The sequence below is a fragment of the Lonchura striata genome, chromosome 20, assembly GCF_050655825.1.
Source record: "Lonchura striata isolate lonStrDom1 chromosome 20, ASM5065582v1, whole genome shotgun sequence".
NCBI lineage: Eukaryota > Metazoa > Chordata > Aves > Passeriformes > Estrildidae > Lonchura > Lonchura striata.
In genome coordinates, this window is record NC_140722.1 from 9,856,206 (window position 1) to 9,871,486 (window position 15,281).

The 15,281-nt window shown below is 47.0% G+C and overlaps 1 protein-coding gene across 2 annotated transcripts in view; it reads right to left on the reverse strand.

Moving 5' to 3' along the window:
* Nucleotides 1-15,281, reverse strand: part of COL20A1 (collagen type XX alpha 1 chain) — a 53,211-nt gene that overhangs the window by 24,148 nt on the left and 13,782 nt on the right. For both annotated transcript variants that reach the window (XM_085558222.1, XM_085558223.1), the window contains 10 exons: nt 15,098-15,262; nt 13,989-14,161; nt 13,265-13,394; nt 11,613-11,758; nt 9,237-9,360; nt 8,167-8,306; nt 7,454-7,583; nt 6,786-6,928; nt 5,553-5,685; nt 267-409 (listed from right to left, as the gene is read on the reverse strand). In XM_085558222.1, the coding sequence (XP_085414348.1) occupies nt 267-409; nt 5,553-5,685; nt 6,786-6,928; nt 7,454-7,583; nt 8,167-8,306; nt 9,237-9,360; nt 11,613-11,758; nt 13,265-13,394; nt 13,989-14,161; nt 15,098-15,262 (1,427 nt within the window). The remainder of the gene's footprint in view (nt 1-266; nt 410-5,552; nt 5,686-6,785; nt 6,929-7,453; nt 7,584-8,166; nt 8,307-9,236; nt 9,361-11,612; nt 11,759-13,264; nt 13,395-13,988; nt 14,162-15,097; nt 15,263-15,281) is intronic.

A 15,281-nucleotide genomic window follows, 5' to 3' on the forward strand; every position in this document is an offset into this window, starting at 1 on the left:
CCCCCACCCCACTGCCTTCCAAGAATTCCCTCCCCAGATCAGGGAGTAGAGAAAGCCGTGTTATTAGTGGCTTTGATGGAGAAAAATATCTTAATTACAAAAGAGCCTTGGAGGTCTGTTTACAAAGCAACACATCAGCAAGGAGAGATTTGGTTTTGAGCCCCGATATCCTAATCCTGACTGGAATGAGCAGAGCTCCTCTGGTCATAGTGTCCCCATGGGCCTCTGGCCCAGTGTCTGTCCCCACAAAGGAGCTGGCCACTCACAGTTTGCTGGGCAGCAGCATCAGCAACAGGGCTGTAGGTGATTTTGTAGTGCTGAACTCGGCCGTCAGGAGGGGTCCAGTGCACCTGGAGGCTGCTGGGGCTCTCAGAGTCGATGAAGAGGTTGGTGGGTGGGCTCCGGGAATCTGTGACAGGGATGGCAGGTGAGCACACAAAAAGCAGGGAGAAATCTCTGCTTTTGCTTCCAGGCCCATTTCTGAACACCTCAGCTCTCTGCTGTGCAGGTAACCAGCACTCAGGGAAGCCACAAGCACCCAGGCAAGAGAGGAAAAAATTATGGAGGATTGGGGATTGCCCAGCTACAACACACCACAACTCAAACATTCAGCAATTCCAAGCCTAGGACATGGGAAAAATTCTTGCAGAGGTGAAAAAGTCCTGGAAGCACAAGGCAAAGAGACCCATTGTACACATCATGAACAAACACCACGGCTGCTTGAACTGGAACTGAATTTCATCAAGCTGGACAAACAGCTTTACTGGCAATGAAACCTGGATCACACATCAGAGCTAATCCATCATCTTTTCTAATATTTTTCAGCTTTTTCTGTTCTAAAATTACTCTAAAAAAAAAAAAAAAAAAAACCAAAAACAACCAAAATGCCCAGAGCATCCAGCACACCAGAGTTCTGTCTAGAGCTTCTGACATCAACACCCACAGCCCTGGAATGGGTCACACACGGTGCCTGAGCTACCCCATCTTCTCTGGCCCTGTCCTAGGATGGCTGGATGGATTCCAAACAGGTGATGGGCTGAGCCAGACAACCAGAAAAGGCTTTGCCAGAGACCATAGCTGAGCAATTTTTAATTACATAAATGCATTTCTTTCCCTGGGGTCCTGCTGTGCAGCAAACTGGATCTGATGACAGAGGCTCTTATGCTGGAGGGATTTCTCTGAGCAGAGGTTGAGAGGGAGGAAGGAAAAGGCAGAGGAGGCGAAATCAGGTCAAAAAGAGGCTCAAGAACATGGGGTCATCTGGTCCTGGGGCTTGTTTCCAAGCATAAAGTCATGTGTCTGTCCTTGAACTCATGCTGGTGTGAAGACACAGAAGTTCTGGGCAGAGAAAAAGATGAATTTATTCAGAAGACACTAAAAATGATGGGTGAGCCCTAAAGACAGTCAAAGAAACTCACTAAAGTTTGTATTCTGCACTTTTCCTGTAAGGATGTTCTGCCCACCCAGCAAAGCCTGGGGTGACCTCAAAGCACAGGTTGAGTGAAGATCATTTGCATCTTCATTGATCCTCCTTCCCTTTTGTTTATAAAATGAGCTTACTTTTACTTAGGCAGAGCTGAGATTGCAGCAGCTGAATCAGGCTGGAGGTGTTGCTGTGCACCACCACGAGGTAAAGCAGAGAAGAAAACAAGAATAAAGTCACTTCAGCAGCATTTTTATTAGTCAGTGATGTATCTTTGCTGCCTGCACTGGCTATTTCCTTCACCTGAGGTAAGGGGAGAATGCTTATATCACTTTAAAGGGAGATTTAGGGGAAGTCTTTAGAGTCAGGTTTATTCTGGAAAGCCCTCAGGCCTGGCAGAGTTTGATGGCATGGATCTGACAGGGGACAGGCCACCTTCTGAAGCTGCCCTGGAGGATAGAAGCATCTCTGCCAGCATCTGTGTCTTTGTTTGCCTCTTCAGCCTCTGCTCCTCCAGGAGCAATCCCTGCATGCTCTCAGGTCTAACCAGAATCACAGGCACACAAATACTCAAATAAGAATAAAACCCCGGGCCCCACTCCATCCAAATGCTCACCTGCAATGATTATTATATATTAACTAAAGCCATGAGTTTTCCTGCCATGGGTTGAAGCTTCATGCCCACATTTCAATCTCTTTTATTTGCCATGCACACTCTGCTAGGAAGAGCTCACTGAGCAGCTGGAAAAAGAGATTTCCCCACAGCTTAGCTGGAGGAGCAGGGCACACAAGCACTTTGTAAAATATTTCAGTGCAAAGCCAACCAGGGTGGCTCAGCCCTGTTTCAGCATCATTTCCCATCCAAACTGCTCTCTCCTTGTCCTTCAGGATTATCAAGGGACTCTTTTCTTTTGCTCAGGTTCTTTTTCCCCAGCCTGGATGAAAGAACTCTCCCTCAGTACAAAAGAAGGTCCTTGTCTGATTCTCAGCAGGACCAAAGCCACCCCTTCCAGCATTTTCCAATAATCACCATTCAGCAACACCTCCACGTCCCAGCAGATTCCTTCAGGAAAGCATCATCTGCACTCCCTGGGCTTGCTGGGAAGGTTTGTGTTTGAAGTACCACCAAGGTTGTTTATTAGTATGACAAGTGATCCCTGTGAAAGCCTTTGGTCAAGGATAAGGACTTTGCTACACTTGACAATTTATAAAACAGACTGAAAGGAGAGCTCAACTCAAATGAGAATTCAGTCTAAACAGAACAGGGAATAAAAGAAACATCAGAACTGTGGGTAAGCAGCACATTTTGACAATTTTGTTGTCTGTGGGAAATACATCAGCATGCTTTTGTTTCTGCTCTGCCTCTTGGAAAGTCTGCAGGGAGAAGTTTGCTAACTGGGTTACTGAAAATAATCCCAAACTTTTTTCTTTCCTCTAGTCAAAACAAAGAATTTTAAAAAATCCAATATCTCCAAGACAAGAAGGGACCTGTACCATATTGATGTCTCCAAATTTTCTTTTACAGCTGAAGTTACTCACTGTTTTTGAGTTCATAAAATAACAAATCTCAAACCATAACTTTGAAACAACTTTTTCTCCTACCAGAAAGATGAGTGGCCTCATCCCAGTCCTTCCAAATGATACATCACAGTGATGAATGTTGCTGGTTTTTATAGGAGGATGATGTTTCTGGTGACCTGTATTTTTGTGAGGGATTGGTGTCTGCAGGGTCCCATGAATGTAACACATTTGGTCTCAAAATGGGTGTTTCAGGTGAGACAAGAGGCACTTCTGGCCCTGAATAAAATGAACCTGGTGTTTTTCCCTCACCCCAGGGGCAGTACTCAGCTCCATTTCACAGAACCATAGGCAAAGAGACCTGGCAATTTTTTCCCTTGACCTTCAAACAAGAAAGTATTCCAGGGAGGCTGAAGGACAGGGAGAGGATCTTGTGTTACCTGTTCCTGCTGAGTTTCACTTCAGTCTTTGCCCTTAAACTTCAGCATTTCTTGGAAATTCTACCAAGACATTTTTAAGAGAAACTTCATGACTTGACCCATCCTTACAAAAAGGGATGTTGCCAAGAGAGGAAAAAAAGAAAACCCATGATGAAAGCAAAAGAAAGCACTTGCTCCCTCCCACAACCTCCTCTAGCACACACTTTTGGTGTTGTTCAGCACAGCCTGATCAATGCTCTTCACACCTGGCAACCCAAAATCTGCCATCCTGAGACCCAGGGAGCTTTTCTCACTGTGTCAGCCCTCAGAAATCCATTTCATTATGAAAATTAAGGGGGAAAGGGCTCAAAAATCAGACCAAAAGGTGTGGGTTTTCAGATAACATCAGAGATTTCCATGCTGTGTCTGAATGAGTTGTTCTCCACCAGCTCTGATGGCAGACTAACACCACTGGACATCCTGACCAGGCACAGTACAGGGTGGCAGCTTCTGCCTGAAACACTGCAGATTTGAAATAGAACCATGTCCCAGGAGTTTCCAGAGTCCTGCCTAGTGCCTCATCATCCCATCCACTTGTTGCTCAAGCCTTCAGCAATTTTCTGGCATTCCCAGGTTTCCCCTGACCTGCCCCAGAGCAGCTCTGGAAATCCCCAGCCTCCCCTTCTGTGCCGCTTCTCCTCTGTGGGCACTTCTTACTTTAAACACTAGAAAAGAATTAGCATCAAAACCATTGATTTCATGTGTAAATACTGGCTGGGAGGAGTGTGGCAGTGTCCTGAGTCTCCTGCAAAGGGACCAGCAGCACCCAGGCACTGAGCCCTGTGCTGGCTGCCCAGCTGCACACCTGGCTTTCTGGAGAATTCTATTTTCTTCATGCAGAAGGCAGAGGCTGACAATTCCCAAGGCTCCTGCACAAGGACAGCAGCTGACAAGCAGAAATCAAATTGCTTTCCCTGCCCTGCTGGGGTGCCAGCAGCAGCAAGGACTGGATTGTGCAAATGTGCCTAGAAGGGCACCACCACGTGTCATTTTGTTGGGCTGAGAGAGCTCCTCTGACACTTCATAATTCATAGCTTAAAACATAGTAATTAATTTTCCTACAGCCTCCAAACAGCTCTAATTGTCCTCTTGTCATCATATATCAGTAGGATACTTGCTTTTCTTTTTTCTTTTGTCAGTATGGAGTGCCAAGGTACTTGTCTGAGGTAGCGTCCTATAAAAAAATGGTTTTATTATTTATTATTAATAAAATCTGAGCTTCTTATTCCAAGATTACCATTTACTTCAAGCTTCATCAGCTCAACATCAGCCTAAATGAGTTTATTCTGCATAGCAGGATGAGATCTGAGAGGGGAGGGAGGACTGCTGGTGTTGAAGTGCTCCATTCACTCCCAGCAAAGCCATTTTACAGGCAATATTAATTACCAGGACCTGTGGAGTGCCACTTCTTAACCTCATATCCTGCCTGTCCAAAGCCAGATTTAGACAATTCTTCCAAGGCAGAGTGTGTCTGCAGGATTGCCTCCCAAATGTGTAAATACCCTCAGCAATGACAGAGCTCAAGAAATCCTCACCCTCCCTTCAGGCAATGTTTTATTAACAAGAACCATTCCTTAGGCAGCACAGGGACATGTTCAGCTGGACACCCTCAGAATTCATTTCCATCCATGCACTACACTGAGGCAGGGGAGGGATGAAACAAGAGGACACAGTCTCAAGCTACATCAGGAAATTAGGAATTTTTTTTTCACGGAAAGAATAATAAAATACTGGAATTTTCTTCCTAGGGAGGTGGTGGAATCACCATCTCTGGATATGTTTAAAAAAAGACTGGACTTGGCACTTGGTGCTATGGTCTAGTTGTGGTGTTAGGGCATAGGTTGGACTTGATGATCTTAGAGGTCTCTTCCAACCTCATTATTCTGTGATTCTGTGTGATTCTGTGAAATGTATTTTACACGGAACCCAGGGGTTATCATCTGTGCACCAGCCTGCTGTGATTGTCCAGCCCCTCATTCTCAGGACAGATTGAAAACATTTTCAGACAGAAAGCCTAAATATCTCTAGCTTTTTTCAGACATTTGGGGTTGTGTTTTCAGAGCTGGAGGTGGCCAGCCTGAGCTGCAGGTGTGAGGGATCCCATGCCCTGTTTGCCATCCCTGGGCACTTACTGGTCCTGTGGTGAACAGAAACGGTGTCACTCCGAGCCCCATCTTTGTAGTAGGCCCAGATGGAGATTTTGTAGTCAGTGTTCTTCTGCAGGCCGGGCAGGATGGCTGTGGCCACATTTCCAGCCAGGGAGAGCTGCAGGAGGAGAGGAGAGAGTCAGCCCCACTGCCAGGCACCCCCAGGCGGGTTCATGCCACCCAGGTGCCCGGCCACAGATTGTCCCTAGGCATGAGTTAGCACCAGTCGGTGTTTGTTTGGGGTTTCCTAACAAAAACCAGCTGGTTTGTTTGGGGTTGCACACGTGCAGGCAAAGGCAAAATCCCAGCTGTGAATAATGCAGAGCAGATGCCTGTGCATGGCAGCCCGGTGATGATGAGCAGCTCCTGCAGCACCACAGCACAGAGCTCTGGCACAAGGCAGTGCCTGCCTGCAGCAGAGTCCCTTCTAGGGGAGCTGGGGACAGAAGCCCCAGTACCCCTCTGTTCTAGCCCAAATAGAACGTGTTTGGTCTCACTCATTGCAGGAAAGACTTGGGTATTAAGCCTAGATTTAAACTGCTGTTTGATCTCATACTGAAAATAGGGGCTTCAGATGGAAGAGGGCACCTTCTCCATCCCTGCCACACCTGCACCAGCTCTGTCTCTTGTCATTCTCCTCTGTTTGCTCCTTACTTGATGTCACCCTGATTCTTAAGCAACTTGGACCTCATCCTTCCCAAAGAGCAGTATCCCGAAAGTATCAGTGCTTCCTAGCACTGAGGAGAAAAGAAAATGCTTCACCTTCGTAGAGGCAATACCTGCAGCTATAAACACTTGAGTATTTTCTTTTTCTTATCCACAATATCTTGACATTGGGGACTGGTGATCCTCTGCAACCCCAGATCTTTTTCTACTGAATTGCTTCTTAGCTATTTGTTCTACATCCTGTATACCTATGGTTAATTATTCCTGCCTAAGCTTAATACTTTCTGCTTGTCCCTATTAAATTTCATCCTTGAGGTTTCCCAGAACACTTCTGCAATCTTCCCAGAGCCTGTAGGACTCTGCCCTGCTGTCCCTCCTGCTTCCAGCCCCCAAGGTGACCGCTGCACTGAAAGCCAGACCCAGGAGGGATCCTGCTGAACTGTTCAATTGCTGGAGTGCACTTCCCTGAATATTTTTGCACAGCTCTCTGCTACTCCAGCAGGTGAGCTCAGAGCCAGCCCAGCCTGCCCAGAGCTGTGTGCAGGCTCATACCTCCTGAGGCTTCTCTCCACTGGCTGTGCTCCACTTGATCTGATAGACAACCACATCCGAGGCAGCGACAGCTTCCCACTGCAGGCGGAGGCTGTTCCCAGAGAGCTCGGTGACCTTCAGAGCACGAGGAGGGGGGACCTTCACTGAGGGGTGCACAAGGAACAGGAGCTGAAGGCTCTGACAGCAGCACCCTGTCACAGCCAAGGTGGGGAACAGATGGCTGGGGAGCAAAACATCAACCAAGCAGATGTCTGAGACCAGCCTGTCTGTCGCTTCTTCAGACCCATATGACAACAGTCATCAGGACAGACAGGGGTAAATTATTTTTAAAGCCCTAATTAAGACAGGTTATCTGGTTTATGGAGTGCACACATATCACATCGGTTTTGTAAAGGGAAGAAGGCTAGGAGGGCTCTCAAGGATGCAGGGGTTAGTGATACATCATGATTCCCTTCATTTGCTTCTTTTCTTTATCCCTTCCACCTCATTTTGAGCATAACACAGTTGGACATATTCCACACACAGAGAACAGCAGCCATCTGTGCTCTGTGCAAGAGCTTTGGCCATGAGCTGCTGGGGCCAGTCTGCAAAACATCCGGGTTCAGAGACACACAAACCAACTTTGTCACCTCTTACTGAGGCCAGAAGTATTTCTGTTCCTTACTTACAGGTGGTGACATTGCCAGTAATTGGAAAGGAGTCCCCTTCATCATAAGTAGACCTAACACTGATGAAGTATTGCGTGAGGGAGGACAGAGGTCTCAGGACAGTGGATGTTGCAGTGCCAGGAACTTCCACCTGCAGTGGGGGAGTTGTGTGAGTACTGTAAGAGACAGGCTGAGACACCTGGCTTGTTCAGCCTGAAGAAAAAGACACATTTTATTGCTGCCTTTCAGTATTTAAAGAGAGTTTACAGGAAAGATGGGAACAGACATTTTAGCAAGGCCTGATGCTATAAGACAAGAGGTCCTGGCTTTAAACTAAAAGAGGTAGATTTAGATGAGGTATAGGAAGGCTTTTAGAACAAAGCTGGTAAAACACTGGCACAGGTTACCCAGAGAGGTGGTGATGCCCCATCCCTGGAAACATTCAAGGCCAGATTGGATGGGGATCTGAGCAACCTGATGCAGATGAAGATGTCCCTTCTCAGTGCAGGGGAGTTGGACTAGATGGCTATGGATATCCCTTCCAACCCAAACCATTCTAGAGGGTACAGCTGCACAGAGGGTGCCATGTGGTGATAACTGCAGCAAAAGCACCCATTTCAGAGTTAAAACTCTGCCAGCACACAGGCCCTCCCTGAGCCACGCAGCTGAAGGAGAACAGGGTGTTATCCAGCTCCCCAGGTTTGTTTTCTTCCCCCCAGCCCTTGAGGACTCACCTGCCCAGCATTGCCCCCTCTGCCAGAGGCATAGGTGACGTGGTGGGCGCGCACGGCCGGGGCTGCGGGCTCCCAGCTGACCCTCACGGATGCATGGCTCAGCTCCGAGAAGCTCAGGTACCTGGGGGGACTCAAGGCCACTGCAACAACAGTTAGTGACAGCACTGCCAGCCTACCCAGGCTGGCACAGAGGAAATGCCACCCGCTGCCTCCTGCTGCTCTTAGATGATCCCGCCTTGAACTAAGAGGCTCGTTCATTATGCAGGAAAATATTCCCTTTATTCACTATGGTGCCTTGTGAAGGCAGACCTAGAACAGAGACTAGATGGAGTTAAAGAATAAAGTAGGGATTTATTAAAAGGATCTCCTCCGTGGATCCACCTTGGGCAGAACAAGAACCCAGCCAGGGCTGCGCCCAAGATGAACAAAAATGGTCCCAGAATGCATGACCAGTCATGGAGTCTCTCACTTTTATAAGTTCTGCTCCATTTACATATTGGAGATAATTGTCCAATTATAGGTTTAGCTTATGAAGTCCCATCCTTGTTTTTCTCTCTTCAGTCCATCGTTTATGCTCTTGGGCCTGAGATTTGAATCATTTTTCTTTGGTCCTCAGCTAGAGAGGGAATTGCTTTGTCTAGCTACTCTGAAGAGAGCTTACTGTCTCCTAATATGCAGCTGAGACCTACACACTAAAGCAGAACAGAATCTGGAAAATATAAAAGCTAAAAACCTGAGGCATCAACTACTACATGCACATCTGGGACGTTATAAAGGGCTGCTGTAGATTTAGGTGAGGAAACAGCCAGATGATCACCTTTTCCCCCCTAGACAACAAAGACTTCAAGGAACCCCTCTTTCACAGGTCCTTTATTACCAGGGGAACACCACTCCTTTTTCACAGCTTACCCTGCAGCTAGAGATCCCCTTGGGGAGCAATATTCTGTTCAGATCCAGCAGAAAAGAGGCAGTGTGCAAGCCACATGCACAATATGGGAAACACCTCACTGAACACCTCTCTCCTTTCCTGAGTGTTTAATAACAGCTCAGGAAGCAGCAGCAGCACTTACAGGTGGTTTCCTGGATGCTGGCTGGGTCACTGGCATCTTCCCCATACATGGCATACACTGCCACGGAGTACCCAGTGCTGGGGGACAGCCCCTCCAGCAGCACCTCGGGCTGGGTCACCTTCACCTGCCAACAGAGAGGGGGTTTAGGGTACCCTTCAGCTCTAGGGATCCTCTCAATGTGTTTAAGACAGCAGGACCTGACAGAGACACAGACCAAGGACCTTTTGGTTACACCGAGGGGACACCTCCAATCTAGAATGGTCTTAGAATCAGAATATCACAGAATCTCCCAAGCTGGAAGTGACTCAGATCAGCAGAGTCCAAATCCTGTTCCTGAACAGGAAAACCCCAAGAACCCCACCATGTGCCTGAGAGTGTTGTACAAATGACCTCTGTCACCCTGCTGCTGTGACCATCCCGTGGGCACGGAACCCTTCCCTAATATCCCCCCTAAAGCTGCCCTGGCACAGCTCCAGTGTCCCTGGTCACAGAGATGGGAGCTGCCCTTCCCTTCCCCTCATGAGGACACTGCAGAGCTCGATGATGGCTCCCCTCGTCCTCCCCCACCTGGGCAGGTGCTCTGCCTGCCTGGCACCAAACCTCTTGGGGATGCCTCCTCCTAACCCTGCTCTGCAGAGCTCTCGCACCAAAGCGCTGCTGCTGCTGCTCTGCCTGGGATCGGGGGCATTCAGGAGCTGCGATCTCGCTTTCCTCGCAGCCTGGGAAGGATCCCGCTTTCCTCGCAGCCTGGGAAGGATCCCGCTTTCCTCCCAGCCTGGGAAGGATCCCGCTTTCCTCGCAGCCCGGGATGCTCCGGCAGCAGCGCTGTGCCGGAGCCGCGGAGAGCCCGGCTGCTGCCATCTGCTGCCGGCGCAGCTCCGGTCCCTGCCAGCCGCACAGCGCATCCAGGAGCCTGCACCCATCGCAGCACAGCTTATAAGAAGATGGGAACATTTTAATGACGGTTTTGCAGGCATCCCATAGGTCTGGAGCATTGCGCTCTTGCAGGGAGTAGGTCAGGTAGCTGTGGAAATGTTTTCCTATGCTGAAATGCCAATTTGAATGTTGGTGTTGCTTCAGGTGTTCTGGATCTTATAAAAAATCCCATGACTATGCCCTGAAAGCATGTCGGGATCTGAGGTATTGATGATTCCAGATTGTAGAAAGTCTCTGTCAGCCCCGCAGCCAAAGCAGAAGCATAATTGGTCTGTGCTGGTTTCCAGGTTGTTTATTCTGTTTATCTCTCACATGTTCTGCTGCCCTGCCCAGCTCTGTCCTGCAGGGCAGCGTGTGGGGCTCTGCCCTCAGTGGGATGTTACAAACATTAAATACCAGAAACTCCCTGGGCTGGATTTACAATAACGTGACAATATCTGTCACCTACGTTGGACAGTGTGTCCCCAGCCTGAACCAACAGAAAAATGCCAACACCACAGTGAGACATGGAGGGCATGAAGAAGGAGAAAAAGGACAAGGCACACCCAATTTCCTCCATCTTGTCCCCTTTGAACCCCTAATCTAGAACCCTAAAATTTTAATTTTGCACCCATGCCACACTTAATTATTACTTATATCAAACACTCAGAGCTTGTAATCCATCCTGTAAGATTGAAAACTCTTTTCCATGGGCAGAGATCACAGCCAGTGTCTCTGGGGGCTCTGTCCAGGGGGGTTCCTGACCCCTGCCAGGGTCCCAGACCTGCCAGGGCAGCCAGAGAGAAGGCCTGGACTCCCACAAAAGCAGAGTATTAATTGTTCTGGTTTGAAAACCATCCTGTCGCTATTGCTGTGCATTCAAAGGGGGAATCTTAGTCAAAGAGGCAATAAATGTTCCTCCCCACTCACTTTGTTTTTTTTTAAATTCATATCCTCAGCCTACAGGTACTCCAGATAAGTCATTAAAATGCACAACAAAGGGTTCTTAGATGTTTCTAAGGTTTTTCCATTCATCAAGCATTGTTTTATTCATCTGCAGTATTGTAAGTCTACTTTCAGATGTCAGCAAAATCCACCCTAACACATTTTCAATTAACATTTAAAGATGCACACAGTCAAGATGTTTATGTATAGCCTCAAGGATACACTGATTACACTTGGGGCTGCACAGATGTGAGTTCAGTGCCTTGGTTTCCAGGGCCCCCAGATTTCTCCCTTGACTTAATTTCCCACATGAAACCCTTGCACTTGCAGTTAGAAATCATTTTGAGACAAACCATGAAAAAAAACATTTTATGAAAGCTGTTTCTGGCAATAATTCTGATACATTTTTGGGGTTTTTTTTGACCATATGATATCAATTGCCAAAGCTTAGAGCTAGCACTGAACTCAGCCCAGACAGAGAAAAAACAATGTTATCACTATTGTCACAAACTCTACCTCTGTTGTGTAGTCCTCTGCTCCATCGGGGGCTGCAGAGCAGAGCACCAGGTAGTGTGTGGCTCCCTGGGCTGCTTTCCAGCTCAGCCTCAGACTGTTGTGGCTCAGCTCAGAGACACGCAGGGAGCGAGGGGGAGACAAAGGCACTAAAGAGAAAAATAAGGCACAAAGGTACCTTCAGTGTATGAGGTCTGAAACAACCCAAAACCCAGGGGACACCAGGCTTTACAACAGCTACTGCAAGCTGGTGGGCACTTACCCCGTGTTTACCACAGTCTCTATGCTACAGAGAAGTAGAGCTGCAATATATTGCTAGCAGGGTGTGTTACTATCACATTTATTTCAGAGCAGTCTGGAACAGTTTCTATACTCTATAGGGAAGGATAATTCCTATTATAGTGATAGTAAAAGAGTTTTAAAATCATGGGGATTTAGGGTTAAAAGGAAAAATAAGCTTAGTAGGCCCTGGAAAAATAAACACCCTAAGAACATGAAGAACTTGTACTGGCTAGAACTGCACCTGTGTAGCTAGTACATGATAAATTATATAATTGTTAGATGTGATGATTGTTTAGTAATTAAATATAATTACTGTTTAATCATAAGAATAATCATGAGAAACTGTGGTCAGGGACCTAAGAAAGATCATGAGAAACTCATGCCAATGTATACAATAGAACAATATAAATTTAATAGTTAATATGTAAGTTATATAATGATAGAATATAAAATATGTTCAGCTCAAAAGCCATGTCAGAGTCAGATTTGGGTCTGGACCCCTGACTCCCAGAGCTCTTAATAAAAGCACCTACATATTATCATATCCTGTGATTATGTGTGTTCCAGAACGCTAACAGTAGGAGTATAGAATATATTCTATATATTCTATATATTCTATAGGAGTATAGAAACTATTCTACATAAGTGGAAAGGGCCCCTGGAGGTCTCTGGCCCAGCCAGCTGCTCAAAGAACAGGTTGCTCAAGGTCTTTTCTGGTTGAGTTCTGAGCATCTCCAAGATAAAGAGAGCTGTAGGCAGGCTGATCTTGAGCTGGGAAATGCACAAGGCTGAGATGTGTTGGGAAGGATGGATAAATATAATTATTCATAATAATACATCCAGGATGAAAACAATCCTCCATAATGGCTGGACAATACCCTTGCCTACAGATAAGTCCAAAAGTCAAATGGACTGCTCCATTTCAACCCCCAAAATGTATGGTTCACCCTGCACCTGTAACCCTCCCCTAAAACATCAAGTGTCTGTAACCCCATTGGCCCAAGTCTTGTTCCAGCCCATCTTGAAGCCCCCTGATAAGGGGGCTCCGAGGGGCCAAACGCTCTCTTGGAACTTCCCCTCCTCTTGGAACGTCCCCTCTCTTGGATCTTCCCCCTCATAGGACCTCCACCCTCTCCTAGAGCATCCTCTTGTCTCTCCACTCCCCCATCCCCTCAAGCCTTGCCACGTGCTGCATCTGGCAGCTCAAAGCAGGACCTTTCTCCATCACTAATAGACCTTATACCCCAAGAGCAGCCTTCAGAGATCTCTCGTCTCCATTCACCCAAACCGTCCTGGAGCCCAGCGCTCCCTACAGAGGTGGTCAGAGCAGCCACCACCAGCCACGAGCACAGATGTCTCTACTCACGACCTACGTGTGGAGGTGACGCCTCTCAGCGCGTCGCCCGCGGCGCTGTCGTACACGGGGATCACCGACACCAGGTACTCCGTGTGCGAGGTGAGGTTGGACAGCTGCAGGGAGGACACTGCTCCCTCTAGAACCACCTGCAAGGACAAGGCAGGGCTGTCAGGGCAGCGAGGTGCTGCTGCTCTTCAGCAATGGAATGGCTGAAGTGGCCAGGCGTGGCTCCTCCGTGCCACATCTGTGCCCAGAAACATGAAGTCCAGTTGCCTTCTGTGCTTTGTGCTTAGCTAAAATCTCTCCAAAACAGAGAGGTGAGAGGCAGAAAGGATTTGTCTCCTCTAAGCCTGGGATTTGTGTTTGCACACTTGAGCACAAAATTCTAGTCATGGTCTCAGTGAAATCAATGGAAATTCATCCACAACTTGGATTTGCTTTTTAAAATCGTATCCATCACAGATGAGTATCCTTGGACAGATCTCTGTACCCGAGTGTCTTCTTTGAGTCAAAACACATGATTTAGGGAGGGGATAACACTGGCTAAGAGAAAAATCAACATCTTCTATCTTGTCAACTTATTACCTCATCACATTTACACTCATTGTAAATTTAATTTCATCTCTGGCTTAACTGATGTCCCGCTCCCACCCTCTTTTTGTCCACCCAAGCCTACTTAAATTCCCAGCCACCATCTGGAAGCTGTGGCAGTCCCAGGTGTCCAGGGAAAGGTCTCTCACCTCTTTGGGGGTCCCACCCTTGGATGGATAATACACAACCCGGTATTTCTTTGGTGGTCTCAGAGGAGGGCTCCAGGCCAAGTGCATGCTCTTGGAGGTCACAGCAGATATTTTCAGGTCACTTGGGCTGAGCTGGGGACCTGTGTTCACAGGAGTGTCTTTCACAGCGCTGCCTAGGAAATTAAAAACAGAGTTATTTTCTTACATTCACACTTCTCGTGCCAAACATATTTTCCAGCTCATAAATATGAGTGACATTTTTCAAATCAAATCGCAGTCTCCTTCCGTATAGAGTATAGAAACTCTTCCAGACTGCTCTGAAATAAATATTTTAAAACTGGGTGTACAGAGAACATAAATACTCCATAAAGAGAAGGCTGTGTATTTTTCTGGGTGCTGCAAATAATTCTTCAGCACAAGCCTGCATTCCTCAATCACAAAAAATTGCCAAAATTACCAAGCAAAAATTACTTTGGTTTCTTTTTGAAGGAGCTAATTTTTCTTCAGCCTAACCTTTACCTTTGTAAAATATCTATTTATGTCAAATACAAATCAGTAAGAATAAATGAATTTATTTACATGAATGTCCAGAGCATTAAAATAAAATTATGTTTGAAATTCAGATGTTCCTATTCTGCTTAGGTCAATCTTAGAGCAAAAAGAGATAGAAATATGTACATGATATTTCTCCTGAGGATCTAAGCTAACATCTTAGTGGCTCTTCACACTCTTCATCATGCAATCTGTTCCTCAGCAAAGGAAAGAAATGGCTGCTTGATTTCAACTTGAAAATACCTTGGAAATCCATAATTTAAAGTTTAGTGGAGAAAAAAAAAAGTGCATAGATGTTTTGTCATCTCCTCATCCTACCTCCACATTTACCCCATACTCTTTCCCTAGTATATTTTCATATTAGTTCTACTTTTGCTGCCTCATTTTCGTTGGAAGAAACTCAGAAAAGGAGATGGATACAACACATTTATCACACCTCTGATGAAGGAAGAGCGAAGGGAAGCCCCTTTTCCCTATAATGGTAATTGCTGTCATTAGGTGATTTTGTCCTCCAAGAGGAAGGATGATGAGCAGCAGGAAGGAAGGCCCCACTTCACCTGTGGTTTCCTTGTGGCTCCTCTCCTTGATCCTGGTGCACAGGACCCGTGTGAGTTTGCCCACCAGGGAGCTGAGCAGGGGGAAGTCCAGCACGTTGTAGACGCTGAGCTCCAGCGGCTCCGAGGCCACCTGCCGCAGCTCCGCCTCGTCCGCGTTCTTCACCCCTGCCGCCAGAGAACCGGC